The 16,513-nt window shown below is 33.2% G+C and overlaps 1 protein-coding gene across 4 annotated transcripts in view; it reads right to left on the bottom strand.

Moving 5' to 3' along the window:
* The window catches only part of LOC145683731 (uncharacterized), a 117,756-nt gene that overhangs the window by 65,140 nt on the left and 36,103 nt on the right, over positions 1-16,513 (bottom strand). For all 4 annotated transcript variants that reach the window (XM_081755249.1, XM_081755247.1, XM_081755248.1 and 1 more), the window contains exon 8: positions 11,570-11,641. In XM_081755249.1, the coding sequence (XP_081611375.1) occupies positions 11,570-11,641 (72 nt within the window). The remainder of the gene's footprint in view (positions 1-11,569; positions 11,642-16,513) is intronic.

Raw genomic sequence — 16,513 nt, 5'->3', positions numbered from 1 at the left:
GTCATAATTATGTAATGACTGCAATATTGTAGGAAGATGAATTTTAGTGTATACGATAGACCATTCGTTGAAAAAATGAAACGTGACACATGGTTTAGGAGAATTCATCTTCTAAATAAAGAAATGAAAGACAATTTCAGTAAAGTTTCGTTTTCCGAAGTGCTTAATATGAGCTATTGAAAGTATGACTTTGGTCGATGTATTTGTTTATATTATGATTAAAATTTGTATCTTGATGTAGGAAATAATCTTCATTACTTCTCTGAAACAACCAACAGAAACGTCCAAAATGTTCTCTTTGTAATTATTGTTCGCACTTGTCTTGATAACAAATAGCAATGGAGTGCGTTCTTTGAAGGGAAAAATACATAAATTGTCTTTTTTATGAGACACGTGTAAAATGAACACTTTCCGCAACGACGAAGCAGATTTATACAAAATCGTTTGGATACGTCTTTGAAAACTCTAAGGATGGGTATTTGAGTATGATTATAATGACAGAAACACAGCAAGACCAAGTGATCATTACCACTCACGTATATGCTGGCTAGGCTAAAGATGACGGTGATGATGAGAAATGAATGGAATAGTGGAATGAAGAAAGTGAGAGGAAACCTGAGAACCCAGAGAAAACTCACACTATCCAAGTGACTATTATGTTGAAACATTCATTCGCATACTTTTCAATCGATATTCTTTGCGAAAAATTAAAGAATCTTTTCCCCATTAAGATAGATATTTTATACATTATGATTCAAACTCTTATGAGTCCAAATACTAGTAATATTTGAAAACTAATTAGTAATGGTTCGTTTGTTTTTGTACATTTTTCTATTTTGTTAATATAAAGTAAAAAGTTAAAATGTATTCATTTGCTTATTTAGAAACGCTAATGATGCATACGAACTTATTTCTAATAAGGAATTCACATATTATGTTTCACTTGTCTAACTTGAATGATTCTTCTTGTCATACATCTTTAACCATCTCTCTTCGTTAGTATTAGTACTTCGATGACAATTGTATGACAAAAACACGATACATTGATTCACATTACACAATCATATACATAAACACAAAACATACACACATGCATTACACGCACGTACACACATGTTTACTAAGTACACAATATAAGGATAACTAATATAATATAAAACTATATAAAGATTTCAGTTGTAAAGAACCATATAAAAGTTTTGTAGTATGTTTATCGTTTATGCACGAACGATTTGTCGTATGTCCCTGTGCGATGCCTAGGAAGTAGCAAAGAATTAAGTGCTCTATTGAGACCAGATAACTACCCCTGTGGTTTCCTTTAATGGGTAGGGTGAAAAAATCACGTATCCTTTATACTTTAAGATATAACTGTACTGATCGTACTGATCGTTTGATACAAATATATGTATGCCTTCGTCCTATGAAGGGCCATTCACTCACTTTGATGAGTGTCTTAAACCAGCTACATATCTCTATGCTCATTTGAAAGCATATTCATCTGTAACAACCATATGCCTTTCGTGTTTTAATGTCAGTGCTTATGGCCTACTGACTTATGTATCGGTGCTTATGATAATATCTTATTACAATTAAGCAACGAAAGACTAACATAACTACCTTTTGATTGATCCCAAACAAGTTACACTCGATGAAATAAGATTTCGTGCATTTTTGGCTCTTAAATTCTTCCATCTATATACCAGCAAAATGCTTAAACTAACGTACATCTTATATTATGATCTATTCTATTACGAAGTTTCCTCCAGTGAAACATGCTGATCTGCCATGTACAATGCACAAAACTAAAGAATCTTCATATACAGCTGTAATTACCAATGTAGACATTTCACTAGTGTAAACTATTTGTAAATGGCTTTCTGGCTTCCTTGCAATCGCTATCTGCACATAGATCTCTTGGACCTGACAACATTGATGCTCTTTTTCTCAACAAAACTGCTTCACTTATTTCGGTTCCTCTTTCTATCTTATTCAATAGATGCTTCAAGGAAGGGTATTATCCCACCAGTTGGAAACTAGCTCACGGGACCCCAATATACAAATCAGGACTTAAAGATCATATATCCTCCTATAGGCGAATATCTCCTTTTTCTGTAATATTAATTATCTGAGAAAAAATAATCACAGACTGGCTACTTAAATTCACATCACCTTACATCCACATTTCTTAGCACGTTTTTTTTTTACCGAAATGCTCAAGTCTCACAAAGTTAAGTACTCTTTCTTCCTATGCAGTCAAATATATGAATAACAATATTCAATTAGATGTTATCTACTTTGATCTCTAGAAGGCCTTTGATTCTGTCAGTCATATTCATCTTCTTCATAAGCTCTAAAATAAATTCAATGTACATGGCAAATTTCTAGTGATAGTACAATAAATCCAAATACAAAATTCGAAAACTATAGAATATTAAGAAACCGTTGCACTCAAGAAGTAAGGATGGCAAAACGGCGCTTTGCCTATGAAATACTGGAATCGGAAAATAATGGAACAGTTCTTTGGAAATAGCTAAAAGTATTAAGTGTTGGGAGAAACAGCTAAGAACGCAGCAGTTAACTATACGCCAGATGAATTGAACATTTTTTTCTGTCAAAGCCGTATGATACCAGCCTCCACGAAACTTCAAACAACGAATAATATTGTAGCTTCGGAAATTAATTCTCTGTTCTCGTTTTCTCACGTACAGCCTGCACATGTATTAAAAGCGATCCAAAGAATTAAATCTAAAGCCACTGGCACAGACGATGTTTCAATAACTATGATCAGGAAAATCCTACCGCATGTACTTAATCCTATCAGTGACATTTTTAATTACTCTCTTGCCACAGGTACTTTTCCCACAGTATGGAAACTCGCTAAGGTCCGCCCACTTCCAAAAAGGAACAACGCTGACAATATCGAAGACTATTGTCCTATCAGTGTCCTTCCCGTGCTTTCAAAATTTTTTGAATATATTCTAAATTATCAAATTCGGGAATACTTAACAACAAATAATTTATTGGATACTTTTGAATGGTTTTCGAAGTAACCATAGCACATGCACTGTACTAGTAAACGTAACGGATGATATAAGATGGGCTATTGATAACAGAAAACTAACGCATCTGACTATATTAAGGCATTTGAAACGAATGATTTTTACATATTACTTCAGAAATTATCATTATTGTTTAATTTTTCTGAATCAGTGGTTAAATGGTTTCATTCTTACCTTCACGAACGTAAACAAAGAGTAGTGATTAATCAGGATCACATATCAACATGGCATTGTATCAAGAGTGGAGTGCCGCAGGGTAGCGTACTAGGTCCCTTTATCTTTGCCCTTTACATTAATGATCTCCCTAAAATTCTCACATATTGTAAATACCATATTTACGCTAATGATTTTCAGTTATATGCTTCTTTCCCCAACAAGATATTAATAATGCGATTAAGAAAATAAATACCGAGTTAAACAAAATCAGCGACTCGTCTACGGCCCACTGGTTAAAATTAAATGTAACAAAATCGCAGCGTATCTTAATTAGATCCCCACGAATTCTCTCTTATATTAATATCTATCAACTCCAAAATATAAAATTGTCCAATACTGTTATTCCATTCTCTATAACTGTCAAAAATTTGGGAGTCATACTAAATCAAAATCTCTCCTGGTCCGATCAAATAAATGGAGTTTGTAAGAGAGCATTTGGTGTCCTGCATACGTTAAATAGACTAAGAAATTTCTTACCAATATCTCTGAAGATCAAACTTGTCAAGGTACTGGTGTTCCCACATCTTGACTATTGCGACTCAGTCTATTCTGATATAACAGAAAATCAATCAAAGCGCTTGCAAATAGTGCAAAAGGCCTGCATTAGATTTATTTTCAATTTAACTTACAGGGAACATCTCACATCCTTTTATAAAAAAACTGTCATGGCTGACGTTAGTTGGAAGAAGAAATTTTCATGATCTTATCCTATTGTACAAAATACTTACAATGTCAGAACCTTCCCTAGCCCGTAGCTTTTTATACTTATCAGACTTCCATGCTAGAAGCACAAGATTACAAGTTAATTTCTTGCTCTCCATACCCAGTCACAATTCTGATTCATACTCAAAATCCTTTACAGTAAGTGCCACACGCCTCTGGAACAGTTTTCCTAATTAATACACAACGTTTCCACAGTTGCCAAATTTAAAAACATCTGTAAATTCCCATCTCTTAAGTAAAGATAAGGATACTGGTAGCACATGAGGCATCTTCGTTTTACCAGATTAATAATTACCCTTATATGTACACACAACCAATAGGTAACCTATGTTAATTTGTACAGCTTATATATTCATACTTCTAGTACCGCTATATGCAATATGCAATTTAGGTTTTTCCATGTTATTTTGTTTCCTCTATTGTGTATTATTTTCAATTTTTGTTTTGAAGTGTTTAACTATTTTTTCTACTTAACCCTTTTCCGGCTGAATTTATTTTTTACTATAATTTGATATGATGGTAAAATATAGTACATTGAGGGTACATTAGACTATATAAAAATAAATTCTGCTTCAATTGTTGGTGAATAATGCTGAGGTGAAAGGGGACTCAGGAGTCCCGTCAGGCGGTTCGGCTTCGACATTATAACGCATACAAGAGAAATAATGTATGTGTAAAGAAGATGGGACTTAGAAGTCCCGACAGTCGGAAAAGGGTTAGTAGTATATTCTTTTTTATGTGGTTCAATACTTTCCTTTTGCAATTCTTAATATTTTCTATGTATTGGTGCTTTTTTAAAAAAAAAGATAAAAAGAATGTATGTATGTGGTTAAGTGATCGGATAAGGCTGCAGAGCCTTAACTTCGCCACGTAAAACAAATCAGAAATAAATAATAAATTTCTCTCTTTAATCAACAGCTACTTGAAGGACCGTAAACAGAGAGTTGTTCTATCAGGGGCGACTTTCTAACCCCAACCCGTGATCTCAGGGGTGCCTCAGGGAAATGTACTTGGGCCTCTGCTATTTGTCCTGTTTATGGATGATCTCTACACGCACTTTTCAGCTCAACCTAGTGGCCTTCTGCTTTTTGCTGACGATTTAAGTTATACAGAGAAATATCATTTCCATGACACAATTGCTCTACAGGAAGACATAAATTACCTTATAGGCTGGTGTGAAATGTGGCACTTGAAGCTCAACAGTAAGAAATGTGACAGTATTACTATTACTTTGAAAAAGTCGTCCTGTTCCCTCCATATACCATGTCAATGATTCCCCTACCACACATTCTGCTAGTGATAATGATCTTGGTGTCATCTTTGATTCAAAACTCACATTCTCTGACCACATCTCCTCAATAATTAAGAATTCAATGCGCATGTTGGGACTTCTTTATCGATTTACTGAACTACGCACTGTTAAATCAGTATCAACTTTTTAAAAAAAAAAACTTTAATAGCGCCCAAGATCGAATACAGCTCTCTCATAGTTGTCATGTCAGCGCCTACACATCTCTCCAGACTTGATTCTATTCTTAATTTCTTTATCGCTATAGTCCGCTTCCGTGCTCCTGCACTTCGAATATTATCTAAGAGATAACTATTGCAACATCTGAATATTCAGACTCCCTTGGTACGTAGATCTCTACACGTAGACCTGAAATTTCTTCATAAAATAGTCAATGGAAACTTAAGATCGGAAATATTACTTCAGGAACTATCCTTACGCGTCCCTTCCCGCATCACCCGGAATGCCCAACTATTCCATCTTGCCCGTCCTAGGTTGGCAATTATACAGAGGTCTCCTTTCTGCATAATACCAAACTGTTATAATTAAGAAACAACTGATGTGGACATTTTTTCAAGCTAGCCAGTGTTTGAAAGAGCAATTAAACGAGTTTTGACGGAATAGTATTATTTTTACACTTTTCTTAACACTGTTCTATGTTGTTGTTGATATTGTTGCCTTGTATTTTATTTCTTTTGTTAACATTTCCCTGTGTAAAATGTAAAAGTTATGCTGTATCTGGAAATTTGTTCAATAAATAAATAAATGTTATTATAATGTCTTCCAGGGAAATGTTCCGTTGAAAATACTGAGAAATCAAGATTCAGTCACTACAAAATGACGCTCCACTATGTAGTGATCAGGAAAACGTTATTAGATAAAAAAAGAGGCATTCAGCCTTACAACAAAGAACATCATGACCTTCATTACTTGGACTTTTTGTAATGGAAATATTATGTAGTCTACTGTTGAAGAAAACAATCACCATGGAATCCTTACAAGTTTACGTCATCGTTGATAACTCATTGTTGTCTCATTCAGTGAATCTGTTTAACTTAAATTTACCAATAACATTTTTAAACTCAGTTATTGTCACAACCAATTAATCGTAGTTCTCCATTATTGTTACTGTAAATAATTCTTTCGGTAACATACCTTCAATTATATCAATGGATTTATAAGTCTATGTCTTCCTACTGTATACAACAACATATAAAAGAATCAACTTCCTTATATTATTTCAAACTTTTAGGAATCTACTAAAGATGTAAAGTGATAGGTTTGTGTGTAATGGAACGTTCTATAGGATATGAGATATTGAGCCATAGAACAACATATCACGTGTTACGAAGGATACGTTGAGAAGTTGAGAGAAATGATTTCATATAGTGCATGTGAAGCATAATATATTATACGTAAAGAATTTTCAGTTAGTTGCTGCCAAACCATTGCCTGAAAATGATGACAGGAGCTTCACTGAATGCCAAGATAACTAACTTAATAAAGCAAGTTGATCATCTATAGTGCCAGATAATTACAACACTGTAAGAGACCTTAATTTGGACAATTCAGTATTAGCCTCAAATCTAGAGAGGTGCATTAGCCAACCTTTATTCATCAAATGAAACCACAAGGGTCGTGTTTAGTCTTAGGTACTCATCACAATATGTAGTGTGTTCATGCATGAAGCGTGATACCTTTAATAACCTTATTATTTATCTTAGAGAATGAGGCATGCAAACGTGGCCTAACCGACCATCAAAACAAATAACAGGGCTATGTATCTGACCTTACGTATCAACTAAACCTACAAGGATTTCCATTCATAGTACCATAAACACATATCTTTGATGATAATAAGTTTGTATTTAAAAAAAGAAGAATGTTTACCTTTCAAAACGATCTACTCACACCCAATTAAAAGAACTGAAGGGGCACATAATATTACCTCAATACCTGAGAAAAAGAAGAGGCACCTCTCCGTAACAACATAAGCACTCCTACGTAACTACTGGACCATAAGCACTTATTCTCAAACACAAGGGCACACAATTGGCTCACCACATCCATCAAAAGTAATCGCAAAGATACGTATGTGGTCCTGAATACCCACAACAGAGACTGATTCAATAGGAACAACGTAGGGCCCTAAAGTTTTAGATATTCTCACCTACGCCCTATTGACCCCGCGTACACTCTAAGAAGACCATATACCACTTGGCGTATCGGTCCGATTTTTGGGCCTGAGACGCTCCACGTCATTTGTTAGCGACTGTTGGAACTACGTCCAGCTTAGCTATGAACATGTGGTCTTATGTGGACTCCTCAGTTTGCTTTACTACCCTGGGTGGACGCCGAAAGTTGAAAAGCACCGGCCGGGAATCGAATCCAAAAACAAGCGGACATGAATCTAACGCTCTAACAACCAGACTACAGTGTTCGAGACCCTCAGAGTATTACGTTAAGATATTCTCTGACATCATATCACCTGATCAAAGTTAATGAATACATGCGTTGAAATTAGCTTCGATGCATGAAAACACAACGTTCCTGTCTCTGAAGTGATTGTGTGCTTATCTGTTAGGATTCTTTTTTATATTTTGCTAGTAATTATAGATATCGGTATTATCGTTCTCTATTTCCGAAGAATTAAATAATCTGAAATGAAATATCATGGGAATTACAACCAAGGAAAAATTATCTTTGTCAGATTTATATTTTCTAGTCACTAGTAAATATTATATATTAATATCAGTTTTTTAGTAAATATTTTACAAATACGATGCTCAGTTGACTGGTTTCAAGTTATCAACTATTTCATCACCAGGATTCATGAGACTCAGAACTATCATTTAACCTGGCGTTTGGACATCACGCGCTCCTACCGTTAAGAGATCAATAATTGTTTCTCATACCGAAGGGACGTAGTTAAACCATATATTCATAAGGAGCTTTTAAAATGCAATTTCGATATGTCGTCTATAGTATTGATTTGAAAAGAGATGAAGAACGTATTTTGTACAAAATATTACATTATTAACATGAAAATAAACGAATCTTGATAATATTTTTAATTTTGTTACTTTTAGTGTATGATGTAATTGAATAACCTTGAACTTATGTGTATTGAAAATTTGAACAAATCAATGTTGCTTGATATAAATATAATGTGAGTTTGAGAATTTATTTTATCCTTACATAAGACAATATACCAATACTTCTAATTGAATCTCTGCAAGTTATCATATCTGTTGTTTTAGTTATTAGAAAACACTAATATTTTAATCCCGATATTAATTCTCAAGAATAATAATCTAATTAGAACAACACATGAAGGTAAAATGTTTAATGCTTTTTGTGTATAATAATATAATGAGTGAGAGTATTAATACTCAAATAAATTATAATTGATAAATACATTATATAACTACATGTATTAAGGTAGAAAACAAAAATTAATTAAAATGAACAAATATGTAAAAAAAAAAAAACATTATAGCTTATAGCAGCCCACCAGCTTCTACAGCAAACAAATTTATAGAAATGGACACATAATTAATATTTATGAGTATGAGATAATTATATCAAATTTTGTATTACAAAATTAATAAACCAATAAATATCCATTAATATGTATTAATTATTATAATATATCAATACGTAAAGTAACGTACTAATAAAGTTTTAAATTCTAAGGTTCAGTATAACATATGTAAAGAAACTCTAGAAAATTTAATGAGTAAGCATTTCGTTATAACTTCATGAAAACTGAAACAAAGAAGTGACTCTTTCCAAGAGCTATTATAAATCTTAAAGTACGACCTAGATATCTCATTCTTTTCATTTCCTTTATACAGGCGACTAATGGATATCCCATTTTTATTTTCTAATGCGTGTGTATAATCTACACACAAGATGTAACTAAACATATTAATTAGGGAATATAGGGAGAGAGGCAGAGTCTTTCTCTGGTTGTATTCAACGCTATATACTGAAGGCATATTTTCTGAACTTTCAATCATATCGTTTTTTCTAGAAATGGTTTTATAACTGAAAATCACTTTTTTAAAACTTTAAAGCTATTTGAAGATGGGATACATTGGACGTACAGTAGATACATTTAAAATGTGATATGATGAACAGTTTGGAAAACAAACTGTTTATTTTCCCTGGAACAGAATGATGCTCATACCATGGACCGAAAGTAAAAGGAATGAAGACGTACTAAAGAAAGCTAATGAAGGAGGACAGATCATGAAGATAATAGCAAAAAGAAGAAACACCATGCTTTGCCAAGTTATTGGGCACTTCGATTTAATCACCTTGTAGATAGAAGGAAAGACGAAGTGAAAATCAGGGAGAAGACCAAGAATAGAATATCTTGATGGCAGTTACGAAGAGAGACCTTATCAAACTAAAAACAGCTCCCCCAAAATTAGAAAAAGGTTTTAACGTTTCAATGTTGCCAACCAACCTATGGTTGAGGTGAACAACAAGAAGAAGATTTTCGCAGCAGTACAGTTCCGCTGACATGAAAGAGAAACAGTTCGTGATATACGTGAATATCTTCGGGGTGTTAAATTGCTGCTCAGAATACTTCTTAGTTTGAGCACAATTACATTATCTTCAGAGCTTATGATTAGAGGTTCTCTCACAAGAATCTTAAAGTTCATCTCTTACTATAATGACAACTTCAGCAATCATGATAAAAGCACCATCTCTTACAAGTGTATCCGTAGAGAATATAGGGTGTAATGAACAAGTGATTCTAGTGCAACATGTCTAGTAGATCATTTTCAATAAATTTCATATTTAAAGATCTCTCCCTGAACCAACCTATGGTTGAGGTGAACAACAAGAAGAAGATTTTCGCAGCAGTACAGTTCCGCTGACATGAAAGAGAAACAGTTCGTGATATACGTGAATATCTTCGGGGTGTTAAATTGCTGCTCAGAATACTTCTTAGTTTGAGCACAATTACATTATCTTCAGAGCTTATGATTAGAGGTTCTCTCACAAGAATCTTAAAGTTCATCTCTTACTATAATGACAACTTCAGCAATCATGATAAAAGCACCATCTCTTACAAGTGTATCCGTAGAGAATATAGGGTGTAATGAACAAGTGATTCTAGTGCAACATGTCTAGTAGATCATTTTCAATAAATTTCATATTTAAAGATCTCTCCCTGAACCAACCTATGGTTGAGGTGAACAACAAGAAGAAGATTTTCGCAGCAGTACAGTTCCGCTGACATGAAAGAGAAACAGTTCGTGATATACGTGAATATCTTCGGGGTGTTAAATTGCTGCTCAGAATACTTCTTAGTTTGAGCACAATTACATTATCTTCAGAGCTTATGATTAGAGGTTCTCTCACAAGAATCTTAAAGTTCATCTCTTACTATAATGACAACTTCAGCAATCATGATAAAAGCACCATCTCTTACAAGTGTATCCGTAGAGAATATAGGGTGTAATGAACAAGTGATTCTAGTGCAACATGTCTAGTAGATCATTTTCAATAAATTTCATATTTAAAGATCTCTCCCTGAACCAACCTATGGTTGAGGTGAACAACAAGAAGAAGATTTTCGCAGCAGTACAGTTCCGCTGACATGAAAGAGAAACAGTTCGTGATATACGTGAATATCTTCGGGGTGTTAAATTGCTGCTCAGAATACTTCTTAGTTTGAGCACAATTACATTATCTTCAGAGCTTATGATTAGAGGTTCTCTCACAAGAATCTTAAAGTTCATCTCTTACTATAATGACAACTTCAGCAATCATGATAAAAGCACCATCTCTTACAAGTGTATCCGTAGAGAATTTAGGGTGTAATGAACAAGTGATTCTAGTGCAACATGCCTAGTAGATCATTTTCAATAAATTTCATATTTAAAGATCTCTCCCTGAAGCTTTTTCCAGTGCTTAAAATACTCATTTCCAGACCCTGATATTGTAAACAACTCTTTCAGTGTAAAAAAGATCATTCATTTCCTCATTTGATTAGTGAAGAAGTAAAAACTTCATATGTCTCTTTCTTATAAATGTGGTAATTGTTCCTGAACCCATTGTTCTCTGAGAATCTCACATGAGGACTCCCACAAGCACCGTGGTACTTATTCTGAGGTTGATAGCATAAGCAAAATTTGTTATATTAAATGATAAATTAAAAGTGTCAAAATTGTAGTAATATTAATGTATATATCGACACCTTTTATTTAAAATGAAAATAAAACATACTAGATTCAAAAGTACAAAACGCAATAATTTTTCTTACCTATATCCGGTCGTTTTCTTTTCTTCTTTCGTTTTTTCTTTCCAGTTTGGTCATGAACTTCAACATGTCTCCCTGTTTTATAGAATATATAATGATTTTGTGTTTAAAGTTTACATCTTCAATATTTAAGTACCAAATAAATGTTACGTACAAAAAAATTCGAAACATATATTTAAAAAAAGGTTTCCTATTTCTGTGTGTTTAAGTTTTCACTGGTACTAGGCTTCAGTAATGTACTTTTCTTTTCCTTTTTAAACGAGCAGAAATTTGTTTATTGTTTTCTTATGAGTAGTAGAATTATAACTAACCAATTACAAAAGGTATGCTGCCCTAAGGCGGAGTATCTTAGAGCAAATGGAACATTTTCTTTACACTTATAATGCATCTTTACCAGGTAATTAAGACAATGTCACAAGCTTGAAAAAGTAACTGTCTTCTCTTGAAGACATACAGAATATTAAATTCTTGGTGATATTTAATTATATGATAGCACGACGAGAGAGTATAAACTCATAAATATAAAGGAAGGTTTGCATTACAAAGTTTATAACATAATGTAATATTTTGAATATTCTTTGCAGAATTAATTACTTATAGTAACCAATTGTTCCATTAAGCCTTTTTCTTTGCAGAATAAAATGTTTAAACTTTATTGCAAGTAAGTGATTAAACTAGATTAATCAGGAAAAATTAAACAAAACTTTCGAAACTAAGAAACAAAATAACCAGTCAAATGTTTTCCAACTAAAATGTCATCCAAGAAATTATTTTAGTAAATTTCTTAAACTAAAATGCTATCAAACGAAACACGTTATAAAGAAAAATTGTCAACTACAATTAAACTTACGCTTCGGTAGACAATAACATAAATCGTTTATTTTGCTTTTCAAAGCGGAAAAGTTATCATCAAAGTAAACAAAATCGGTACACGAACGTAAATTGTTTCTTATTCACTGTCCTTTTAAAATATATACAATTCACAAATCAACATAAGTGTTATGAACATCAACATTACTTTTGCATAACAGTTACAAATGTAGCAAGAAATCTATGTGGTTGCTAGTTTATTGATCTTAAACAAGATACAGCTCTCGAACTACAATTTCGTAAAAATATGCTAATGTAAAATTAAATTTAGAATAATACGTTAAAAGCAATGTTGAAAAATGGATACAATAAGAGGAAGCGTGACAAAGGTTTTCTTCTTGATGTAGGACTTCCAGCAATCAACCTTAACTCCAATCATGTTACGCTAAGTAAATTAACAGAAAAAATAGAGGACAATATCCCCATCTCAACATATAAATATTATTTCAAACAATGGTTTCGTTACACCATCAATCTCCTAAATATGTAGAGAGAGTAAATTGAACGTTGCAGCACAAACAAATATTCTGAACAATCATATTATTTCAGAAAACAGATTAATTCAATAAATGAGAATATACGAATTGAGTTTATAGTGACTGGAAGGAGTGATGTTTGTGTTGCTTTACCACACATAGTACACTATATTTATGCAAGAATTGACAGGGCAAAGTGTTCCTTATTCAGTGTAAGAGACAAATCGCAAGGGCTTCTAAATGACTTTTGAAATGTTATGTTTACTGAAGTGCAAATCTACCAGAGCTAAATTACAGTAATTTCGTTACTACCACATAATCAGTCATAGTGCTTGTGCCTTGAAAAGCTGTTAAGCTATATTGATGTATCTAAACCCCGCATCTATGATGTGCAATGTTGTTTTAATATATTTCTCACGATATAAGAGTAACAACCAGTGAGATCTAAGGATTTCAAACTGATATGGACTGACAATATAAAGTGAGAAATTCGACATGATTAGACATCTGCATTATTATATTTTTCATCAAGACAACTTTTTAATTCACGGAGAAGAATTGCAATTAAAAATCATTCCGAACAACCTAAATTTTTATTTTATAGGTAGTAAGTAATGTGGATGCAAAACAGTCTTAGAAGAAACATTATGAGTGAGACAGTCAGAATTAGCCCCAGTATAAGATTGGCTCACGGTAAGATTCTGCATTTGGTGTCTAGAGTTCAAATGAAATTTTTACTATTCCAAAAGATATATAATCAATAGCTATTAATGGTATGTTTTCACGGACATTATCAGTTAGAATTATTCTACAATTTTCAAACGTGAAACAGCATTAATTTATCGCTTTTAATGTGTACATTTAAAAATTCATTTTTTTACTGTGTATTTCATGGAAGGTTTACAAGAATGGATAAATCATTTTATGTTCGATCTTACGTCTGATTCTTCTGCTTATGAAAATTGTTGTTTCGGGAAGTTAAATACACATGAAACTATTCGATTCGAGATACATTTCCAGGACGAATAAGAAGCGTCAGAAAACAGCGTATATTTCGTCATAAATAGAAAACAATGATAACACAACATTGTCCTGTATTTTTAAATATCAAATTCTGCATTCATTATTTGTCATTCTATCATGAAATTAAGCATACTACAAACAGTCAACATCTTAAACAGAACTCCTTGCTTTAGATTGCCAATACATATTTCTTAACCATTGACACTTACTGTTAACATAAATCTATCTATAGAATTGCGTAACCTTTCTCGCCTCAGAACGAAATGGTAGTAGAGAGTGGAAAGCTGTCTTTTTTTTTTTTTACAAGTTCCTCATCTAAAGGAAAAATATCATATTTATCCGCATCTGTATACTAAAACTGATAGCCCTTTGACATTTACCAGTACTACTACTTCCGTTTTCAATATTGACTTTCATGGAGCAAAAGCAGTAAAGGTTATCAACATATAACTTGTTAGAATTGATACATCATTACCACAATATTACAATTAATATTGCACCAGAACTCCATTCAATTGTCAAATGGTAGGATTAAAAAAATATGGTTTGAATGTTTCCTCAATAGATGCAAAATGGTAATATTAATTTAAAAGAGTTGTTTTCAGAAATTATTACTGTCTAAGAGATGACACGATGTCGGTTGTTTATCTTCTATTCAAACAGGATATGGAAGACACTTACTACTTCGAGTTTGGAAGTTTACAACCAAAGAACAAACACATTATAAGACAAAGACAAAAGTTGTATCTCTTAATCAATTCACAATTTCAATGAAAAGTTGTATATTCACCATCGTCTTTCTACTAAAACCAAAAACGCAAGACATTTACTCCTGTTTCTGGTTTCATTATGATCACAATAGAACAAGAACATCAAGAGATAACGACAAGTGGCTTTTTAAAATAAATTCATCGTCTCAAGAACAAGTTCAATCTACTCCACTAACCCTCTGTTAAAACCAAAAGTAGTAGAAAATAACAATTTCTAATTTTAAGAGCGATGGTCATCGTATAAATAAGTTAATGGATAGAAACAACATATTTGGCAGTTCATCATACGTTTCGACTAAACACACTTTCTTTATCTGCATGTGTAAACTACGCCAGATACACTCTGTAAAGAAAAAATAGCGACACCTAAATTCTCAAGGTAACTTACACAGAAAACCATAGTTGCAGCCGGCTAGAAGAGGAATAGAAGGAAATTATGAGTTTGATAATTCATTTCCATTATCTGTGACACCTATGGTGTACAATGGCGCTTACTAATTATTTATGTATCAGTAATATTCTCTCCAGGTGGCACCTGAGAGCGTCTCGTAAATTATTGGGGTGAGAATTTTGCATTGCATTTGTGATGTGTAAGCCCAGGTAATTAGCATGTTGTGATTGTTCTATGCTTTGTAATTGTTTGAACAGTGTCAAGTGGCAATATTATTGTTGTGCAGTGTTGTTTTTGTTTGAAATTGTTGCTACATGTGGACTGTAAACAAGTATGATTGCTTGCTTTGCACAGCTAAGTTACATCTCTAAGGGAGATGGCTGGAATACTCAGAATTTCCATTCGACGACAGAAAGAGTAATTCAGAAGCAAAAATAGTATAAGAAATCATCCCTTTGTCAACAGTGTAATAGAAAAAAGAAAGCATCACCCAGAGCTGATCGCCAAATAAAATCAATGACACTGCAGAATTAAGGAATGACTTCCCCAAAAATCGTTTTGATCTTGGAACTGCAGTCAGTCGTACGACTGTATTGTCTTAACTGTATGAGGAGGATATTACGAAGAAAAAACCGCTTGGAAAGTCGAAACTAACAAAAACACTGAAGACTTCAACACGTACGTTTCTGAGTCGATATGCTCCTTGGACTTATGACAACTGGAAGCATGTTGTTTTCTCCTTTGAAAAAGGTTTAGAATAGTTGGAAACGATAGTAGTGTGAAGTTGTAGATACGAATGAGCGAGAAACTTGATACGGATTTTGTTTAAGAGATGCAAATATTCAGTTACTGAGTGATGGTATGGACTTGCTTCACTGTCAAAAACGTAAAAACAATGGATATATGTGAAGAGTCATTTGATGTACAGAAATGTCTTCAAATTCTTGTACGTAAAATTCTTCAAACAGCTAAAGATAACTTTCCTGAAGAAGATAGCCTCATGTCAATGAACGTTAATGCTTCATGTCAATGAACGAAAATCGTTAATACGTGATGCAAGAATATGACTATTCAGAGACTCATGTGGCCTCCAAACTCACCTGACATGAATCCAATTGTAAAGTTTGGGTTGATATGAGCAGAAGACTCAATAGACAACTATCTCGGATAGAATGGAACTCACGGAATATATAATCCGGGAGTGATTCCATGAAATCACGGTTGCATTTTGCAATAGCCTTGTCACCAAAAGGCCTCGACGATTCCCCTGCAAATCCTAAAGCCCATGGTCCACATACGAAATCTAGTTTGATGTATTGTACCTCTCAATGTTCGTACACAATATGTCTTACTCTTAAGAAATTACGTTTTTTGTTTTGTGCTATTATTGTTGATTTTTCATACTTTTATGTATAAT

Source organism: Thermobia domestica, chromosome 4, assembly GCF_964235325.1.
Source record: "Thermobia domestica chromosome 4, izTheDome1.hap1.1, whole genome shotgun sequence".
In the NCBI taxonomy this organism is placed as follows: domain Eukaryota; kingdom Metazoa; phylum Arthropoda; class Insecta; order Zygentoma; family Lepismatidae; genus Thermobia; species Thermobia domestica.
This window is presented reverse-complemented; position numbering and strand designations above follow the sequence as displayed.